Source organism: Delphinapterus leucas, chromosome 11, assembly GCF_059928025.1.
Source record: "Delphinapterus leucas isolate spDelLeu-1000000601 "Yukka" chromosome 11, BTC_Dleu_Yukka2, whole genome shotgun sequence".
Lineage (NCBI taxonomy): Eukaryota > Metazoa > Chordata > Mammalia > Artiodactyla > Monodontidae > Delphinapterus > Delphinapterus leucas.
The window spans coordinates 99,034,603-99,054,916 of record NC_143139.1 but is presented as its reverse complement, the minus strand read 5'-3'; the positions used below and the strand labels follow the sequence as shown (position 1 = coordinate 99,054,916).

Below are 20,314 nucleotides of genomic sequence, written 5' to 3'. Positions count from 1 at the left end.
CCCTCCCTCAGCTCCACGTCCAGAGTCCGGGCGACTGTGGCCACAGCCTCAGTTCTGCGAGTGAGGGACTCGTGGCGGACAGTACAGCTTCAGGCAGCTTGAGGAGGCGGTGGCCCCTTCGGTCTCCCCTAAGGCTGGGTAGGGTCAGCCGAGTTTACAGTAGAGGGTTGACCTTCTTAGACCCAGGACAGGGCTATTTAAAGGAACGTGACACCGAGCCAAAAACCTGGGGACCGCAGGGCCAGCTGCCCCGTACAGAGGCCTAGATTCTCCTTCACTGGGATCCATTTCCTTTGGCAAAGCACACTTTGCAGTCACTGACAGTGAGCTACAGATAGTTTTCATTCTGAAATAGCATAAATATACCCCTAGAGACAGCAACCCGACTAACATCTGTATGACTTTATAGATACTGTCTGTAATATGGATATCATATGATAATAACATAATTATAACACTGCCATCCCTTGGTATCTGTGGGGGATTGGTTGCAGGACCCCCCGAGATGCCAAAATCCACGGATGCTCAAGTCCCATATATAAAATGGCACATAACCTACGCGCATTCTCCCGTACACCTTAAGTGATCTCTAGATTACTCGTAATACCTAACACACCTAACACGATGTGAATGCCACGTAAATGGTGGCTGGTGTGTGGTAAATTCAAGTTTCGATTTTGGAATTTTCTGGAAATGTTTTTTTCTGAATGTTTTCAATCCGCAGTTGGTTGAACCTGCAAATGCAGAACCCACAGGTATGGAGGGCCGACTGTGCATGATGGTATTATACACCATACGTTATAATATTATTACAATTATACCTGACATATAATAGACATTAGCTATAATAGATATAACCACATCATAATTATTAATGATGCCTAATCTTCCATTATATTCTAAATAAATATATATTCATGTAATTACAGATAGAACATTTATACTTTACAAATGTGTTTATATATAATAACACGAAGTTTGGGATTAACATATACACACTGCTATATGTAAAATAGGTAATCAACATGGACCTGCTGTATAGCACAGGGAACTCTACTCAGTATTCTGTAAAAACCTAAATGGGAAAAGAATCTGGAAAAGAGTAGATCTATGTATATGTATAGCTGAATCACTTTGCTGTACACCTGAAACTAACACAACGTTGTAAACCAACTATACTCCAATATAAAATAAAATTTTTTTTAAATAAAAAATAAAAGCTCTGCAACGGAAAACAATAACGTATGCTATAGTATGATATGATATTGATATCATTCTCACTGAATCCTGGTTAGTGGCAATGTGGGGCTCGGACACCCTCCTCCCCTACAGTGCTGGCTCCACCCTACTCACGTCGGATTTACCACCGCCAAATTCTCTAGGTGGGAGGCTGTGATTGCCACAGCACCAGCAGGTGAAATCAATAACTTACCTCCACAACAAATTATAGCAGCCACAAAAAGGGAAATATCACTGTCGTCCAGCTCCAGTGCATTAAACTTCATTGCAAAATCGAACTTGGGCTCCATGATATCACAAAATGGTTTTCTTAGGCTTTTTAGGAATTCACGAGTTATAAAACCATTTCCATATGCTACCAGCATCCCGTCTTTATTCATCACAGAAGACAGCATTGCAAATATGGCCTCGTAAACTCCGTATTTCAGCAAAGTGACTTGGTCGTTCAAGTCCAAGTTTGCGAACCCCGGGATGGACTTGGCGAATTCCGTGAGCTCCGTGACCGTCTCCACAGACGTGCACTGGCAGCAGTGGAAGATGCGGACCTCTGCCTCCTTGTTCTGGATGCCGTTGGCCACCAGCTTGGCCACGAGAGTCTTCTCGGCCATACATAACGTCTCCATGTCGTGTATGACAAAAGGCTGAAAAGAAAAACACCGGAATAAGTCGGGTGATGGCGACAAGCTGTCTGCTTAATTATCAAGAGAGCGATGAGTAGCTGCAGTATTCCAGCACCTGTCGAGAATCAAATGATGTACAAAACGCAGTCCTCATCCTTAAACAACCTCAAAATTAGCTGGGGACAAGAAGACATTTAATAGAGGACAAGATAAATCAGTAAGATAATAATCATGGGCGCCTAAAACTGGGTGGGGATTTCATTGCTAAGAAAGTGAAGTTCTGGGAATTCCCTGGCGGTCCAGTGGTTAGGACTCTGTGCTTCCACTGTAGGGGGCACAGTTTCGATCCCTGGTCGGGGAACTAAGATCCCGTATGCCGTGTAGCATGGCCAAAAAAAAACCCAAAAAACTGAAGTACTGATTTTGGCAATAAAGCTAACAAGAAAGAGAATATTAGCAAAGCGCTTTAAATATTTTATAATGTCCTCTAAATTCCCAAATACTACTGCAATAGCCAGTAATTACAGTAATTCTTAATTTTGCCATTTTATGAACTTCGCAGATAATCATTATCTAACACTGACTGTTGAATGAATAAATTCGGCATGTAAATAAATACCAGTCAGAAAGTTGGCATTTGTGTGGAAGTAAACAAACAAGCATTGTTAAACCCTTGCTCTTGGGGGATAAACCGGAAAGCCTTGAAGGACCCTCGTTTCCCGGTACAGGAGACTGAAATCTTCCCACCACTGCTCCATGTTCTGAGACAAATACCAAATCCCCATGGCAGTTCCCTAAATGTGGCCTTACCATTTGCATCTAAACCCACCGTTCCTGCCATTTTATAAAGATCTAGCAGAGGAAAGAAGAGATGGTTGGCCATGTTATTTGAAGCCAACGTGCTCAGAAGCGATGATGTATCTGGTGGGGCTTAGAAGAAGGGGCACAGATACCGCTGCTGGCCAAAATTTATGCCAGCTCTGTGTGCGGAGCAGAATAAATGGCAGGCTCTGAGGGATCTCTCTGATCCTTAATGTGTTCTACAGACCAATAATGAAGTGGGCTGAGGCATTATTTTCAATCCCCACTGGATAAACACTGAGTGTATAAGAAGCCCAGTGATTTTAAGAATCACTTTGCCAGTGGGCAAAACACGTCACTGACAGTGCCTCTGTGCCCACGGCACGACGTGTGCCCTATTTCTGGGCTCACAAGAGCATCAGGAGGAATCACAGCACAAAGCCATCTTCTGGGAACCTGCTGGGTATACCTGGCACAGAGGTGGGTGTGTTGGGATAATGTGATGCACTGCCTACGAAATGTTTAAACAGAACTAGAATTTGCAAGATAGTGTTGGACAAAAAAAAAAAAAAAGATCTGATTTCACATCTGAGGAAAGGGAATATTTTTAAAATTATCTGTGAATGACTGAAAACATTCTGAATACAGAACTCAAAGCCCAATTTCTAACAATCTCAAGTTTGATGAAGGAAGACCAAAACTCTCTCTCTCCAAAGACTTTAAAAACAGGCCAGAACTTCCCGGTGGCGCAGTGGTTAAGAATCCACCTGCCAATGCAGGGGACGTGGGTTCAAGCCCTGGTCTAGGAAGATCCCACATGCTGCAGAACAACTAAGCCTGTGCGCCACAACTGCTGAGCCTGCGCTCTAGAGCCCACAAGCCACAACTACTGAGCCTATGTGCCACAACTACTGAAGCCCACGCGCCTAGAGCCCATGCTCTGCAACAAGAGAAGCCACCGCAATGAGAAGCCCGCGCACCGCAACGAAGAGTAGCCCCCGCTCGCTGCAACTAGAGAAAGCCCGCACACAGCAACAAAGACCCAACACAGCCAAAAATAAATAAATAAATAAATAAATAAATTAAAAGCAGGCCAGATTTACCACTGTTTTGAGAAAGTTTGGGGGCAGTTCTGCTTCACAGGAAGTTGGAGCTCGGATTTAAAGTATTAACGTTTATAGGATGGACCAGAAAAATGTTTTTAAAGGACAGGTGGCAGTACTCCCTCAATTTCAGAAAATATTATAAGGCCACCTTGACTTTATTCAAATCACTGGCTTTTCAAAAGTACATTCAGCAGAAATAAAGGTGTTACATAAAAAAAAAAAGAATCCTGTTGTCAAAAAAAAACCCTTGAGAAACACTGAGTTAAATAAAGTTAGAGTCTACCAGAGTCTTTCATGAGTGTACACCGTGGACCTTTAAGAATGGGATTAGCATAAATAGTGGTTCCCAGTGTTTGACTGCAGAACGCTTATTATTATACTGTTGTTGTTATTTGGTAGGACGTCTCTTGGACTAGCACAGACTGGCTACACAATTTGCAGGGCCCAGTGCAAAATGACAATGTGGGGTCCCTTATTCGAAAGTGCTTACGAATTTCAAGACAGCGACAGAGCACTAAACGTCAGCACAAGGCCCTCTAAGCAGGGGCGTTGTGAAACTGGACACACGCCCAGGACGCTGGCCCTGGACTATTTTTATGTGGAACATTCTCTCATAAACGGAGACTTCAATGGTAAGAAATATTTCATTTCATTTGTATAAAATTATCGCCTGGATTTTAAAAGGCAGGCCTCATGAACAGGCAAAATTAGAAACGATCTGAATTCAAAACAAGTGCTAACATTTAAAAAATCACGTTTATTACAGCCAAAGAGATGTTATAGAGTGACACCCTTGAAAGTTTGCCAGACTTTATTGAGAAACATTCTTGATTAGACTATTTTAAAAATCCAGAAGCTTATATTTAACTTTGGAATATTTTCTTTATCCTCAAGCGTGACTATGAATGTATCTGATGTTACGGGTGGTCATTTCAAATCAGTGAAGCACACTTTAAAGCTTTTAAACGGCACAAGGCAGAAAGCTGCCCACTTTCCCCCAAAATCACTCCACGCCAGGACCAGAAGTCTCCCCTAACTGATATTTCCCTCGCTCACACCTGACACTGTTCTATGTGCGTTAATGATGTTATAAGAATTCATCTCCAAAACACATCGAAACAGCATTTTCTATGAAAAGTTCGGCAGCAGCATCTTTTCAGAGAAATTTAATTGTGACTTATTGGTAGAATTGCTTTGGATGAAGTGATTTAATAAGCTTTTGGGTAGGTTTTACTACACACTTCTAGATATAGTACAAAATAGTATGTTTTTCAAGCTACTGACAAGTTATAGGTATAATATTTCAATATAACACAGCAGGCCAAACCCCACGGTGTGGTGTGAGGGGGCTGCCATTCCAGGATGCCGCCCCTCCCGGCAGCTCTGTCTCTGACCCAGCACAGATGGAGCAGAGACTGTGGCCCCAAGCTGGATGCTCCAAGCTCTGGGGCGCACTGGGCTGGGCGGGGAGGTAGGAGGAGGACCATGCTTCGACATACAGAGGAAATGGGGTGGGAAGTGAACCCAGCTTGGAGCAAACAGTGCCGTCAAAGGCAGTGGCTGGCCCTGGACACTCCCTTTCAAACTGGTACCCGCGATGCTCTGCTTCGGAGGTGGGCAGAAGCAAGCAATCGACTCTCAGCAATACCCCGAATTCTGTTTTTCCTATCCAGTGAAGCCCAGTGCTGGACTATGGGTCTGTCATTTATTTCCTTAAGACCAAAAGACAGATTCCTCTCCCAGAGTAACTGTGTGATGGCCCTCAACGGTCCAGATTTCAACTCTGGCCGCGGGTGATGGGTTCCTTCTTAGAGTGCGTGGATCTCAGTGGGGTGTGAGAAGGATACTCCATGGAAATCAAGTTAATATTAAACAAGAGTGTTTGGTTCCGAGTCAAGATGACTTTTAAGTTTGCTTTGCTTTGCATTCTGAAAACCCAAGGGAGATGTAGAAGAACTCAGCAAGATCTAAAAGGATTCCAAGAGATCAAAAATTTGGGGCTATACGAATCATTTCCAGGATAGAAATTCAAAGGTAAAAGATTACTTTGCTTTTACCCTTGTGATCTGGAAAGGGTTAGGGTGGAGTTTCTTCGAGCCTCTGGGGCCGCCCAGCATGGGTGTGGCTTTATGATTTAACAAGAGTTTGCTTGAACCCTCCTAAATTACCTCAGCCTATTGAATTGGAAAATTCACCGAAGAATGAAAAGACTCGGTAACAAAGAGGTTTGGTTTGTTCATGAAAGTAAGTAGCTTGTGAGATGCTTTATTTTCCTGTGACTGAAAATTCCAGCTTGTAATTCCCAATAAAGATGGCTTCAAGCTACTCATTAGTACAAATCAAACCTGTTTCACCACTCTCATAGGAGAAAGGCAAAACGTCTTTATTCGCCAACCTTGGGCCATCCCCCTCTTTGAAGGTAGCTCTGAGATTAGGCCTGTAATGGAGACAAAGGCTTAGCTAACTGTGGGGTGGGTACAGGGTGGAATCAGGCAGGGGAGGCGAAGTGTAGGCGTCCACAAGGGGCAATCTTAGTTGCTACCGAGAAGGTCCAGAACCGTCCAAAAAGACAATAAAGTTTCTGTAAACAAAGGACACTTTCTAAGCCCCGAGATGTCATTTCCTTCTCATTGGAGAAAAAGAAGGTGGGCAGTGGGTAGGAAGGGGGAGGTCGGAGAGGAGAAGGTAGTTTTAGGGGAAAGGATGTGAGAGCACACTTTGAGTGGGAAGTGAATAGTTCCATTTTATGGCATTAAAATAGGGATTAAAACAAAATCACTTAAGAAGCAACCCTAGAATCTGGTAAACTATTAACCAGACTTTCTGAGTGCATTAATTACAGAGTCATTATAAGAACTTGGTTGCTAGGAGCTTTGAGGTGGATCAAATGGGATGGGAGTTGCTGTTGGGCTACGTTTTATAGTCTCTGAAGGAAATGTTTCCATTGCATTGTCTCCCGTTTGCGTTGGGGATAAATATGATTTTCTCAGCATTTAGGACACACTTCCTCAATCCTCCTCGACTCTAGCTGACGTGTTGCCAAAGAAGCACTTCAGCCTATAATAACCAGCAGCAAAGCCACCTACCGGATTGTTGCTGGCCTTTCCCGCGAGGATGACCCGGGCCTTAACCTTGTTCATGTTGAAGTTCTTCAAGTAGGCCTCGTAAATCCTCTTGGCGAGAGATTTGAGATCTGCGGTTTCAGAATTTTCTAGGTCATGTTCACATGTAAGGATTTCTGCTTTCAATTTTGCTTTTTCCGATCTTGGCATTCGTCCGAAACGAATCGCTGGGGGTCGGAGGGGAGAAACGGAAGAACGGAGAACACAGAGAAATGAACAACGAAACACGGCACGAGGACTAACGGCTGGACGAAAGGTTCACACCACGGGTTAGACTGTGAGCAAACATGCATGGGTAAGTTACCATCCACTTCTCAGCACTATTCAGCTTTCTCCCTTGGAGAGATGAAAATAAACCTCAAACCCCATATATCCTGGACTTTTTAAAAAGCTTGAAATTAAAGGTGGCACCATGACTCACTTTATCAGTAGGATGGGCTTAAGGTCACTTCATGTCGTTAGGTACATAATTGAGCCTTTCGGTTAAGGAGATGAAAGTGAGCCTTAGAAGGAGTTAACATAGTACCTTTTCCTTTTACCAGAAGGTAGACATGCAACTCTTACGAACACATTATTTTAAATTCACTTTCCTGTAGTAATTGGCAAATTCTAAAATAAGAGTATGGGGACTGCCCTGGTGGTCCAGTGGTTAGGACTCCGAGCTTCCACTGCAGGGGACCCAGGTTCAATCCCTGGTCGGGGAACTAAGATCCCGAGAGCCGAGCAGCACGGCCAAAACAAAACAAAAAAAATAATAAGAGTAGGATTGAATATAATTAAATTCATAATATGGTAAAATGTTTGAAATGGCACATGCTTCATGCATATGATATGAACATTAAGACATCCCAGTGGTTTCCAATGGGTTTCAAAATCTTCTATCAAAGTTGTACCATCTGAAGTTTCTAACAGTATTTCCAAGGGTTCTACTGGATCTCTGTTATCTGAGGCATATTTTTCTTAGGCTATCATGTTACAAAATGACCCGGGCATTAAATGATGCAGCACATTCACTCAAAATACCGTCTGTTCCGACCCGATAAGGGGGGTAAACTGAGGCACGGGTGGGGAAAATGCGATAGACAACCTTACCTACCATTATGGGACATCCCAACTGAAAGGCACTTGTGAAAACGACAATACTGGCACTTATTCCGGTTCTTTTTCTGAATCTTGCAGCTACGGTCACATGTGTCATATGCCAGCTTTAGCCGAATAGTTCTCCGAAAGAAACCCTGCGGATTGAGATACGGTTTATTAAAGAATACGGGCCACTGAGGAATCAGTGTCATTCCTTTATTCACGTTTCCTGTTGCTCATTTATTGTCTTTTTTGTGTGTGTGTGGTACGCGGGCCTCTCACTGCCGCGGCCTCTCCCGTTGCGGAGCACAGGTTCCGGACACGCAGGCTCAGCGGCCATGGCTCATGGGCCCAGCCGCTCCGCGGCATGTGGGATCTTCCCAGACCGGGGCACGAACCCGTGTCCCCTGCATCGGCAGGCGGACTCTCAACCACTGCGCCACCAGGGAAGCCCCTATTGTCTTTTTTTAAATGAAAGAAATGTAGAGAAACAGTTTATCTAGAAAGTCTGATGTAATTGGGGCAAATTGGAAATTGGAAATTTCATTACATGTAAAATGAAAAACAATAAAATGAGGCAAAAGTCAAAGTAATTTCAACACGTCCTCACCTGGCCTGGGAAGACACAATCACAGTCTCCTGAAGAGTGACTCTGCCTTGCTAAGATTTATACAAATGTGACTTTCTCTTCTGAGGACAGATCCATATTTGTGACTAAAAAGTTCTAAGAATTTTTGTAATTGAATATTAACTCTCTAAAGGACAAAGATTATATAATAAAAGGAAGCCAGCTGGTTGTAAATAATTTTCTTGCTTTATAAAAGTGTCTTAGGGACTTCTCTGGAGGTCCAGTGGTTAGGACTTAACACTTCCACTGCAGGGGGCATGGGTTTCATCCCTGGTGGGGGAACTAAGATCGCGTGTGCCGCATGCTAAGGCGCGACCGAAACAAAACAAAAACAAAAAACAAACAAATAAAAATATCTTAAACTTTACTTTAGTAAAGAACCAACTTTACTATTTAGTTCATAAAAAAACAAAAGTAAACAAAGGTGACTAACCATGGCCCTGCAGAAAAGGCCACTTTGCAAGTAGTTTTTTTCAAGGTATGTGGTTGGCAAATTGTGAAGGGTTTATATTTACACTGGGCTCTTTCCTCTTTGCTTTCCGGTCATCCTTCGGTAGTTCTGCTGGAGGACACGGCCTGACCCCCTGCACTGTGGGCCCTGGGTCACCTATGGTTAGAGGTCCAGCTGAGCTGGCACAAGAATAAGGATATACACAAGGGTGCTCGTGGTTCGGGTGGACAGGCCCCCGACGTGCAGGAAGGGGCTGCTGGGGGATCCTGAGCAGCTGGGGAGGACACAGCCGCGGGTCTGGTCGTCGCCCAGCACGTGCTGCAGGATCCTGACATCTCGGATGGTCGTGAGAACCTTGCCCTCCGTGACCTTCTGATGAGGGTGGAGAGAGAAAGTGGACAAAACTCTCTGACCTCGCATCCAAATGAAGGGAGCATCTTTAATGTGGTTTATTTTCTGTTGAAGAACACACTCTCTACGTCACTTACAAAGAACAGCCCAGCAATATGCCATAGACTTTCCAAAGAGAGAAAGGAATGTGTTATGTGGGTCAGTTTCTGATCTACAACTTGAGCAGACCTTTCTTAGTAGTGACAAACATTTGTGTATAAAATAAAAGGAACCACACGTAGTCCCCGAAAGGCCACTTTTCTCCCCATCCAGGGTCCACCGTACCTTGCAGCCTTCACATGCGTGAACCCCGTAATGGTAGCCCGAGGCTTTGTCCCCACAGATTCTACACTCGATGTTCAGTGCTACACTGGACGATTCCTCGGCGCTGCCAGGAACCACAGGGTAAGAGATGGACGAGGGACTCGAGGCTGGTGAGAGGGTGTCTAGGAACACAAGGGGAAGATTTACGAATATTCACGGCCTTGCCATCCGATGTCGAAACCAGCTTTCTGAGGACCTGAGTTCACGGGTGAGGCATTTAGTGGGGAGGCATCAGCTGGTGGGCAGGGCTCCCATGCTGCATCCAACCTGGCCTGGCCCTTGCACACCCTCTGTGCTCCCACAGTGACCACGTCGCCGGCATCCCCGCAACTCCCACCCAAGGGGCTCCCCAACTGAGAAACAACTTTACTTTTTAATTCATAAAAAACAAAACAAAATGGACTAAACCATGGCCCTGCAGAAAAGGCCACTTTGCAAGTAGCCTTATTCACACAAATGTTTACAGCAGCTTTATTCCTTTTTCTTTTTGGGCGGGGGCGGGGGATACTATTTTATTAACATTTAAATGTCACCAACAATGAGCTCAAGTATATGCCAGCCACACGCTCAGATTTTTTTTTTTAATAAATTTATTTATTTATTTTTGGCCGCGTTGGGTCTTGTTGCTGTGCGCAGGCTTTCTCTAGTTGCGGCGAGCGGGGGCTACTCTTCGTTGCGGTGCGCGGGCTTCTCATTGCGGTGGCTTCTCTTGTTGGGGAGCACAGGCTCTAGGCACATGGGCTTTGGTAGTTGCAGTACGTGGGCTCAGTAGTTGTGGCACACGGTCTTAGTTGCTCCTGCGACATGCTCAGATTTTTGACACAAAGATAAAATGGACAGACAGCTTTAAGGGTGCAGTGTATTTAACATTGCACAATATAGTCAACAGTTAGACAATCTAGGGGGTGGTATAACTATACACTACAAGTATAGTGACAAGCCCTGGAACTGGAGGAAAAACCCGCCATTCAGGACTTAGCAGAGTTCCTTGCAGCAGCTTTATTATTCTTAATTGCCAAAAATCGACATGTCCTACACAGAACTCATTGCTTTCTTTGCGTCCTCGCTTCCAGCCCTTTTGTAATTGTTAACTCAGTAAATGGCATCAGAATATAGAATAAAAATCCATGTGGGCAACACAAAAGCAGAATCCATGAAAGAAAAAAAAAAGGAGCTGGCCTTTCTTTTTTTTTGCGGTACGCGGGCCTCTCACTGTTGTGGCCTCTCCCGTTGCGGAGCACAGGCTCCAGATGCGCAGGCTCAGCGGCCATGGCTCACGGGCCCAGCCGCTCCATGGCATGTGGGATCTTCCCGGACCAGGCATGAACCCGTGTCCCCTGCACTGGCAGGCGGACTCTCAACCACTGCGCCACCAGGGAAGCCCTGTGTCGTATTTTAGATTCTACATATAAGTGGTATCATATGATACTTGTCTTTCTCTGACTTACATCACTTAGTGTGATAATCTCTAGGTCCATCTATGTTGCTGCAAATGGCATTATTTCATTCTTTTTAATGACCGAGTAATATTCCATTGTGTATATATATATACCATGTCTTCTTTATCCATTCCTCGTCAATGGAAATTTAGGTTGGTTCCATGTCTTGGCTATTGTAAATAGTGCTTTAGCAGCTTTATTCTTTTTTTTGGCTGTGGCATGTGGCCTGTGAGATCTTCGTTCCCCGACCAGGGATGAACCCAGGTTCTCGGCAGTGAAAGCACAGAGTCCTAACCACTGGACCGCTGGGGGAATTCCCCAGCAGCATTATTCTTAATTGCCAAAAATCAGAAGCAACCAAGATGCTTCAATAGATGAGGCCAATCCCCAAAGGCTACAACCTATATGATTCTTAATATCTGACATTTGTGGAGAGGCAGAAATAGAGCAGTGGTTAAAAAAAAAAAAATCAGCGGTTGGAGTAGGGGTCGGGGAGGCAGGGTTGAGTAGGTGAAGCCCAGTGGCTTTTTGGACATGGTGAAACTATTCACATGAAAATGTCACGGTGAATACAGGACACAATGCACTTGTCAAAATCCACAGAAGTTTACAGTACAGAGTGAACTTTAAACGTGTGCAAATGAACAAAAAAAAAAACAACTGAGGAGGTCCAGAGATTCCAGGATGGCACACAGAATGTGATGAAACGATCTATATCACAAATGTAAGAAACACTTGTAGGAAACCTCGCTGAAGATATTCGTGTAAGTGACCTCGGAAACGAATGGAGTCTGTGAGACCAAAGGCAAAAGAACTGCCCCTGGACACTGTCCCCAGCCGATAAAGTTGTTTTCCACAGGGCTTTGGGTGAGCAGTTCTGATGCCACCGCACTGGAAACGAACAACTAATTGTTCATTTAATGATGGTGACTGAATGGATGGCTGGGCCAGGTCTCTCACTGCTGGAGTGTGAGCTCATTGATAAAGCGACAGGAGGAGGCTAAAGTGGTCCATGTGGTGGTGGATTAGAGGTGCAGACGTCTGTTTGAACTCACGTTTACCCTGACCTTGAGAGAGACAGCTATATACAGAAATACAGACGTGTACATACATGCGTTAGTATGTACACATGTATGTCTCTGCTCTATCAGCTGAGAGAGCCTAAAAGAAAAGATACTCCAGGGGATTCCCCTGCGGTCCAGCGGTTAGGACTCCGCACTTTCACCGCCGAGGGCACGGGTTCAATCCCTGGTCGGGGAACTAAGATCCCGCATGCCGCTTGGTGCGACCAAAAAGAAAAAAAAAAAAAGATATTCCAATAGCAACCTGAAATGCTTAGAGGGAACAGTGTACTGAGGGCTAAGAGGCAGTCCCGTGACCACCGCTCACGGCGGAAAAATCTCAGAATCCTTGGGGCACTGGCTAAAATACTCAAAAGGGTTTTGCCTCTGAATTGGGGCAAAATTACTTCTAGAATCAACACTGCTCTGGTTCCGTCTAACGAAGCTTAACCACAGGACCTGAAAGGCTCAACATTTTCCACGTAACTTAACTGCATTTCAGAATAAAACTCAAGAATATTTGTGTAAATACAAAATTCTCCATCATCAACAAAGTTCACAATGGATGGTATCTGATAACAAATTGTAAAACATGCAAAGAGGCAGAAAAGCATGACCCGTTCCACTCCTGTCTACCCGCGAGAAGTGAAAGCACTGTCCACACAGAGGTGTGTACACGAGCCTTCCCGGCAGCTTTATCTGTAACAGCCAGACCCGGAAACAATCGGATGTTCGTCAATAGCGTGGATAACCTGTGGCAAATCCATACAGTGGATTTCAGAAAATGAACTGTCGATAGATGCTACCAACGCAGATGAATCTCAAAATAATTTTGCTGAGTGAAAGGAGTCAGACTAAAAAGAGTACATACTATATGATGCCCTTTATATACAATTCTAGGAAATACAAACGGATGGATAATGATAGAAAGCAGCAGATCAGTGGTCCCTGGGGAGGGAGAGAGGCATGAGGGTGGGGAAGAGGGATTACAAAAGGGCACACGTAAACTTTGGGGTGAGGGGTGTGGAATTTGATTGTGCTGTTGGTTTCACAAGTCTGTGCGTGTGCGTGCGTGTGTGTGTGTACATCCAATTGCACACTTTAAATATGTGAAGTTTTTTATGTCAGCAAAGCTGCTAAGAAAAATTGGGGGGTGGGGTGAGAAAGATAGATGGGCTGAGTAAGCAGCCTCACCCATCTGGTCTCCCAAGGAGTCAAGTTTAAACTGAATGCGTTTTATAGACGGTCCTCCCATATTTGCAATTTACATAACTTAAAAATATCACCCAAGGGAGCCATTACATACAAAGATGAAAAATCTAGTTTACAAATAAGCAATCGTTTTATCTCTCAAATCAATTGTAAACAATAACAATGAAAAGCCTGGAAAGGAGACAAAGCAAGATTTTAAGAATTTTGAGATGACTCCAAACGGCCAAAAGGATTAATGAACACGGTAAGGAGAACCGAAGCGAAATAAAAATGGATGATCACACACCCACCACCTTAACGGCCAGGGGCCAAAAGTCAAGGATGTGTGTCTAGTACACTGCAGTGCGGTCACTTTTTGTAAGTTCCCTTTTTTTTTTCTTTTTGCCATAGTGCAGACCCCATCACAAACAACGGCACAGTGCAGACCCACGTACATGTCCCCTTTTAAACAGCGCCCGTCCCCAGTGGGCTTGCTGGATTTAGAGCTCGTGCACTTTCAGCCACTCTCTCCACGCACACGGGTTTATCAGTGAACTTGGCTCCCAGCGGAGTACAAATGCTCCCTTTCCCACCATCACCAAGGTCAGTGCACAGTCGTGAAAATCATCTTCCTGGAGTGGGAAGACGTGAACAGACGGTCGGGGAAGCATGCTCCAGACCGAGATCGTGACACAAGGGGGCCCACGGAGGGGGAAGAACACAGAGACCTTATATCAGACGCTGCAGGGAGGACCTTCTCGATTCCCCAAGAGAGCCTGCACAGTCCGAGCTCGGAGCTCAAAACCACACACACACACCTCCTGGCCAGTCCAAACCCAACTCCTCCAGTCCCAGCCAAGACCCACTTCTTTTAAGGCCTGTGTTTCCTTATTAATTTTCTGTCTGGAAGGTCTGTCCATTGGTGTAAGTGGGGTGTTAAAGTCCCCCACTATTACTGTGTTACTGTCGATTTCCCCTTTTATGGCTGTTCGCATTTACCTCATATATTGAGGTGCTCCTACGCTGGGTGCATATATATTTATAATTGTTATAACTTCTTCTTCTTGGATTGTTCCCTTGATCATTATGTAGCGTCCTTCCTTGTCTCCTGTAAAAGTCTTTATTTTAAAGTCTATTTTGGGGCTTCTCTGGTGGCACAGTGGTTGGGAGTCTGCCTGCCATTGCAGGGGACACGGGTTTGAGCCCTGGTCCGGGAAGATCCCACATGCCGCAGAGCAACTAAGCCTGTGCACCACAACTAGTAAGCCTGCGCTCTAGAGCCCGTGAGCCACAACTACTGAGGCCGCGCGCCACAGCTACTGAAGCCCGTGCACCTAGAGCCCATGCTCCGCAACAAGAGAAGCCACCGCAATGAGAAGCCCGCGCACCGCCAAGGAAGAGTAGCCCCCGCTCGCCGCAACTGGAGAAAGCCGGCACACAGCAACGAAGACCCAACACAGCCAAAAATAAATAAATAAAAATAAATTTTTAAAAAATTTTAAAATAAAGTCTAGTTTGTCTGATCCAAAACCCACTTCTGCCAAGAAGTACGATGGAGTCAAGTCCACCCCAGACAGGGCTTCCTTTAAATCAAGGTACAATTTACACCACATTATACCGGGGTGGCTTAAACGTTGCCCAGAAAGATGAACGGTGCAATGATTTCCTCCTTCACAGCAAGGTGGCCTGAGCAGACCCCGTGTTTTATTTCTTTGTATCCGCACTGGCTGATGCCTCATGTCGTTTTTTTTCCTACTGTGTCACCATCTTGAAATTTATTTTTTCGGTTTTACTATTTTTTTATTGAAGTAGAGTTGATTTACGATGTTGTGTCAGTTTCTGCTGTACAGCAAAGTGACTCAGTTATACATATACATACATTCCTTTTTTAAATATTCTTTTCCATTATGGTTTATCATAGGATATTGAATATAGTTCTCTGTGCTGTACAGGAGGACCTTGCTGTGCATCCATTCTATATATAAAAGCTTACAAGGGAGTACAGAGATGGTTCGTATACATTTCCAGATAAAAGAGAGTGATTTTTATTACAGTAGGAGTCTCCGCTTTAAAGAAATATAAACTCACAGCATTTAAAAAATGCAGCTAACTGCTGAATTTCAAGCATTATGTGATTTACGTACAGCTTTTAAAAAGAAGGCATACTTGTTGGTTATTTATTTTATTTTATTATTTTTTTATTTTTTTGTAGTACGCGGGCCTCTCACTGTTGTGGCCTCTCCCGTTGCGGAGCACAGGCTCCGGACGCGCAGGCCCAGCGGCCATGGCTCACGGGCCCAGCCGCTCCGCGGCATGTGGGATCTTCCCGGACCGGGGCACGAACCCGTGTCCCCTGCATCGGCAGGCGGACTCTCAACCACTGCGCCACCAGGGAAGCCGGTTATTTATTTTAAATATAGCAGTGTGTACATGTCAATCCCAAACTCCCTAACTATCCCTCCCCGCCAGGTAACCGTATTTAACATAAATAACCAACAGGGACAAAAAATTAAAATTAAAAAAAAAAAATCAGTCACCCAGGATGCACTCAAAGATTTGCCCACAGGGAGGTGTGTCACAGAGCTGTTCATCACGGTGAAAAATTACACACAGGCTGCTCAGGTAAGTTACATGCAAGAGATTACTCTGTAGTGTAAAAATTATATTTTCATGTGAAAAATCAAATGAGCTACACATTTATGGTGTGTGCACTCTTATGTGTATATTATACTTCAATAAAAAGTTTATCGAAAAAAAAAAAAAAGAAGGCATACTATGATATGCGAGACACGCCTGGAAAGTTTCAAGGCCCAGTGGCACTGCGTGTCGTGCTTTTACGCATCTAAAGATTTTAATGCAGAGAGATGTGTCTTCTCCAGGTAAAGAGAACAACTTTCTCTGTGGAAAAAAACGTTTCCAGATAAAGCTTTCTAGGAAGTAGCACACTTACCTGTAATAACGGAGCCATCTGATCCTGGACCACTTCCTAAATACTGGTATTCTGTAAAACTAAAGCTTCCAGAACTGTCCTCACCAATGGACTGAGAAATATCTTGAATGGTTCCCATTTCTTGTAGGAATTCTTCAGAGAGTGGGCTTTCCAGATCATCAGCCTCGAGGGGGGAGAGGGGACCAATCGGGCTCTCTGTGTCCACCATCTCGACCGGATGGAGCTGGTCCCACTGCCGGGCTCCACGTTCCTGGGAGGAGAGAGAAGTCATGGGTGAAGTGGACATAGCAGGACACTGGCTTTCCTTGAACAAAAACATCATTTATCAGCAGAGACACTCCTGAACTCACAATCTAAAAAGTAACATTGTTGGCCACCTTACCTCTGCTTGACTCTTGACAAGCTCATTAAGAAAATGGAAATCTTTATTATTCTTTTTTATTTTGGCCGAGCAGCTTGCGGGATCTCAGTTTCCCGAGCAGGGATTAAACCCAGACCCCTGCAGTGAAAGGCACTAGACCACCAGGGAACTCCCAAGAAAATGAAGATCTCTAAACAAGAACATGTCTCAGGAGCCAGAGGTGAGCAGGCCAGGAATCATTCATGCGCCGTCGAGCACACACTGCATATCCGAGGTGGATGAAAACAGCAGAGGACACACATAAAGCCCCCGCTGTCCCAGAATGCACCTTCTGGTGGGGACAGGTCTGGACAGTCTGCAGGGGTAGGGTGGGGAAGGACACTGCCCTACATGACCGGCCAGGGAGGACCTCTCAGAAAAGGGGCGCAGACACCTGCAGGAATGAGGCAGTGAGCTGTACGGACATTTGGGGTAGAATGTTCCAGCAAAAGGAGCAGCAAGTGAAAAGCCCCCAGGATGGAAGCACGCGGGTACTTCCAGGCATGCGCAGGCCAGTCTGGCTCAGGTGGGAGCCCTGGGGGAGTGGGACGGGCAGGCAGTCCGCACACACGCTGGAGGCAATATTATATGTTCTCCTTGCACCCGTGGGGGGAGTCACGTAGGTATTCCTAAAGAACGAGTGCGCCATAACAAATACATCGTGGAGTTAAAAAAATCTGAACATGTCAGTCCCCGACAGCGCTAGGCTGCTTCAACTCACACACAGAAGAACGCTCTCCACGTGGGCACTGTTACGGGCTGCACCGTGTCCGCCCAGATTCCGCTGCGGGAGTCCTAACCCTTAGGACCTCAGAATGTGGTTGCCTTTGGAGATAATAAAGAGGTGATTCCACTAAAATGAGGTGTTTAGAGGGGGCCCTAATCCAATCTGGCTGGTGTCCTTATAAGAAGAGGAGATTTGGACACACAAAGAGAGACAGCGGGGTGCACACACAGAGGGGCGACCACGTGAAGACCCAGCGGGAAGGCCGCCACCTGCAAGCCAAGCAGAGGGGCCTCGGGAGAAACCAAAGCCGCCGACACTTTGATCTTGGACTTCAGGCCTCCAGGACTGTGAGAAGTAAATGCCTGCTGTTTAGGGGCCCCAGTCGGTGGCCCATTGTTAGGGCAGCCGAGCACATGCGCACGGGTACAAAGTCAAAACAGCGGTCCTTCCCGTGACGGCTGGCTTCAGGCTCTTGCTCAAGCCTCTGAAACCACTTCCTGTGACCCTCAGCCTTTTGCCCGTTCTCCTAGCTCGACATAGGCCCTGGTGACGTTGTCTCCCCCAATCTCGCCCTGGTCGCCATCCCCCACCCCCAGGGTGACCAGTGGCACTGGGCCATCGCCTCATCCAGACCTCCCTGTGCTGTCCGCCTCTGTGCCAGGCCCCAGCCCCCCTGCCTGAACGCCCCTCCCATCCCTGCCTTCCCCAGGCCCCGCTCCAGGTCCACCCTTGAGCCTCGTAGGGTCCCTTCTCGCCAACGGGGCCGACAAGGTGACATTTAGCTTCTGAAATGGTCACACGGAAGCCCAAGGCTCACATCGCGGACAGGACCAGAGGAGGTGCGTGCCACCAGCCACCGGCAGGGCTCAGCGTGAGGCGGCTGCCCTCTCCCCGCGATCACAGAAGGCTGGGCTCTTTGGACCGAGTGACAACACACTGCCAAAGCAAACGCGCGGAACGGGCTTGCGTAAAAACACTGCACATTTCAGCCCAGCTGAAAGTAAACAGTAGCTTTAAGGGCAAAGATGAAGGGATGGTTCGGCTTGCTTTAGAAATGAAAAATGGGTCCAGTTCACACATTTTTGGGAAATTCGCCTCTCATGCCTGGAATTCTGGTAATAAATGGACAATAACACACAATGAAAAAGAAAAGAGAATCATTAAACTTCCATAAGATTTAGAAGGCTTTCTCATCTATTAGTGTAAATCAGGCTGTGAATATGTGCATTTTTTCTATCATATTTTATTCTGCATCACAATTGAATTTCTTCAAATGGCAAGTAAGATAAAGGTGTAAGCGTTACTTAAGGTATTTTCCACCATGAACAAAAGGTTCCAAAGTGCGGTCATTAACTTACTACCGTCACCGTAAAGTTCAGCCTAACAGATATCTGATAGCCGGGCAGAGGCTGTGTTATCAGTGGGGCCGTGACCACCACCTCCTCTGCCCTGTCATAGCCTCAGCGCTGCAAGGAAAACACAGCAGCCTCTTAGTCCTGCAAATATTCTATCTTCCAACCAGGAGTGTCCAGAACGGGAGGAACTGATCTTTGACTAAATGTTAGTCTCCCTGTCATTACATCCAGGGAGTTAGAATGCTTTGAGATCTTATCATTTTACTTATCGGCTGCTTTTAAAGGATACCTGAGATTTATGTAGAGAAACACCAGGTGTTCCTGTTAAGAAGAGCTAAACGAGATCCCTGGGGAGTGAGGCAACACCGTGACCTCCGGCCAGAGGACTGGCCTTTGCACAGATCACTGGACATCCTGGCCCTGCCTGCTTCCAGCCAGAGCAGATAAGGGAGAGTGCCCTTTGGACGTGTCCCCGGGTAGAGCTGAGGCTGCATGGCACGCAGCCCGCTCCGCCGGCCTGCGGCTTCCTGGCAGGCTCCGCACCTGCTCTCCCCACGCTGCGGTCACCTCTGCTCGGGGGGCAGGAAGGTCACGGCAAGTACCTGCCTTTCAAATCCACAGAACACGGCCACCGCCTGGTCCATCGAGACGGGCAACCAGTTACTGTGCCCTGTGCCCGATGTCCTAGGTCCTCTGGGGCTTTGGAGGGAGAAAGAGGCACAGCAAACGACCTCTTAGCAGCTCCCAGTGTGGCCGAGGAGGTAAGAAGCCAGGAGTGGATGCAAGCGGAACTCAAACAGGCCTTGGATCCCTTGCAGGGAGAAATGAGGGAGAGAGCAGGGGTGCTGAGAAGAGGCAATAAAGCCGAGTTCCAGCAAAGACGTGGTGAATGCATAATCCCATCACCCCTTCCTGGATAATCAATCCTGAGACGTGTTGGTTTCTAAAGGCATTTTGTTTTCTTTCCCGTCCAATTTAAATGTTACAGCTGCATCCTACAGAACAGAAACTCAGATGTAAACTGCTGAAATTCTACTTTTAGTAGAACACTTTTCAGTCAAAATGTTGCTTTGAGAATTACGAAGCAGGGTATAGGAAAACTATAGAACACTGGGGAAAAAAAGATACAGGCAAGAAAGAAAGGAAGAAGGAAGGAAGGGAGTGAGGGAGGAAGAGAGAGAGGGAGAGAAGGAGGGAGGGGGCACAGAATCCTGCCGTTGCTTTATGTCACCCAAACACAGGGCAGGTGAAAACACCGGAAGAATTTTAACACTAATTGTTAACCTTGACATCAAGGGATTTTCCTTATCACCAACTCTCAGATGACTCGACTGTTGGGAAGATCGGCTAAAATGAGTTGCTGGTGGCGTCATGAGCTCTGAGTCTAAGACAAGGAGGGCCCAGCACACTGTGCTCAGGGTCCCCCCAGC

The 20,314-nt window shown here is 46.0% G+C and overlaps 1 protein-coding gene across 1 annotated transcript in view; it reads right to left on the bottom strand.

Annotated features, from left to right (window-relative positions):
• PPARA (peroxisome proliferator activated receptor alpha) overlaps positions 1-20,314 on the bottom strand; it is a 73,796-nt gene that overhangs the window by 9,234 nt on the left and 44,248 nt on the right. The window contains exons 3-7 of the mRNA XM_022597139.3: positions 16,403-16,652; positions 9,723-9,883; positions 7,985-8,123; positions 6,853-7,055; positions 1,433-1,880 (exon numbers count right to left, since the gene is read on the bottom strand). Coding sequence (XP_022452847.1) covers positions 1,433-1,880; positions 6,853-7,055; positions 7,985-8,123; positions 9,723-9,883; positions 16,403-16,610 — 1,159 coding nt within the window. The 5' untranslated portion in view covers positions 16,611-16,652. The remainder of the gene's footprint in view (positions 1-1,432; positions 1,881-6,852; positions 7,056-7,984; positions 8,124-9,722; positions 9,884-16,402; positions 16,653-20,314) is intronic.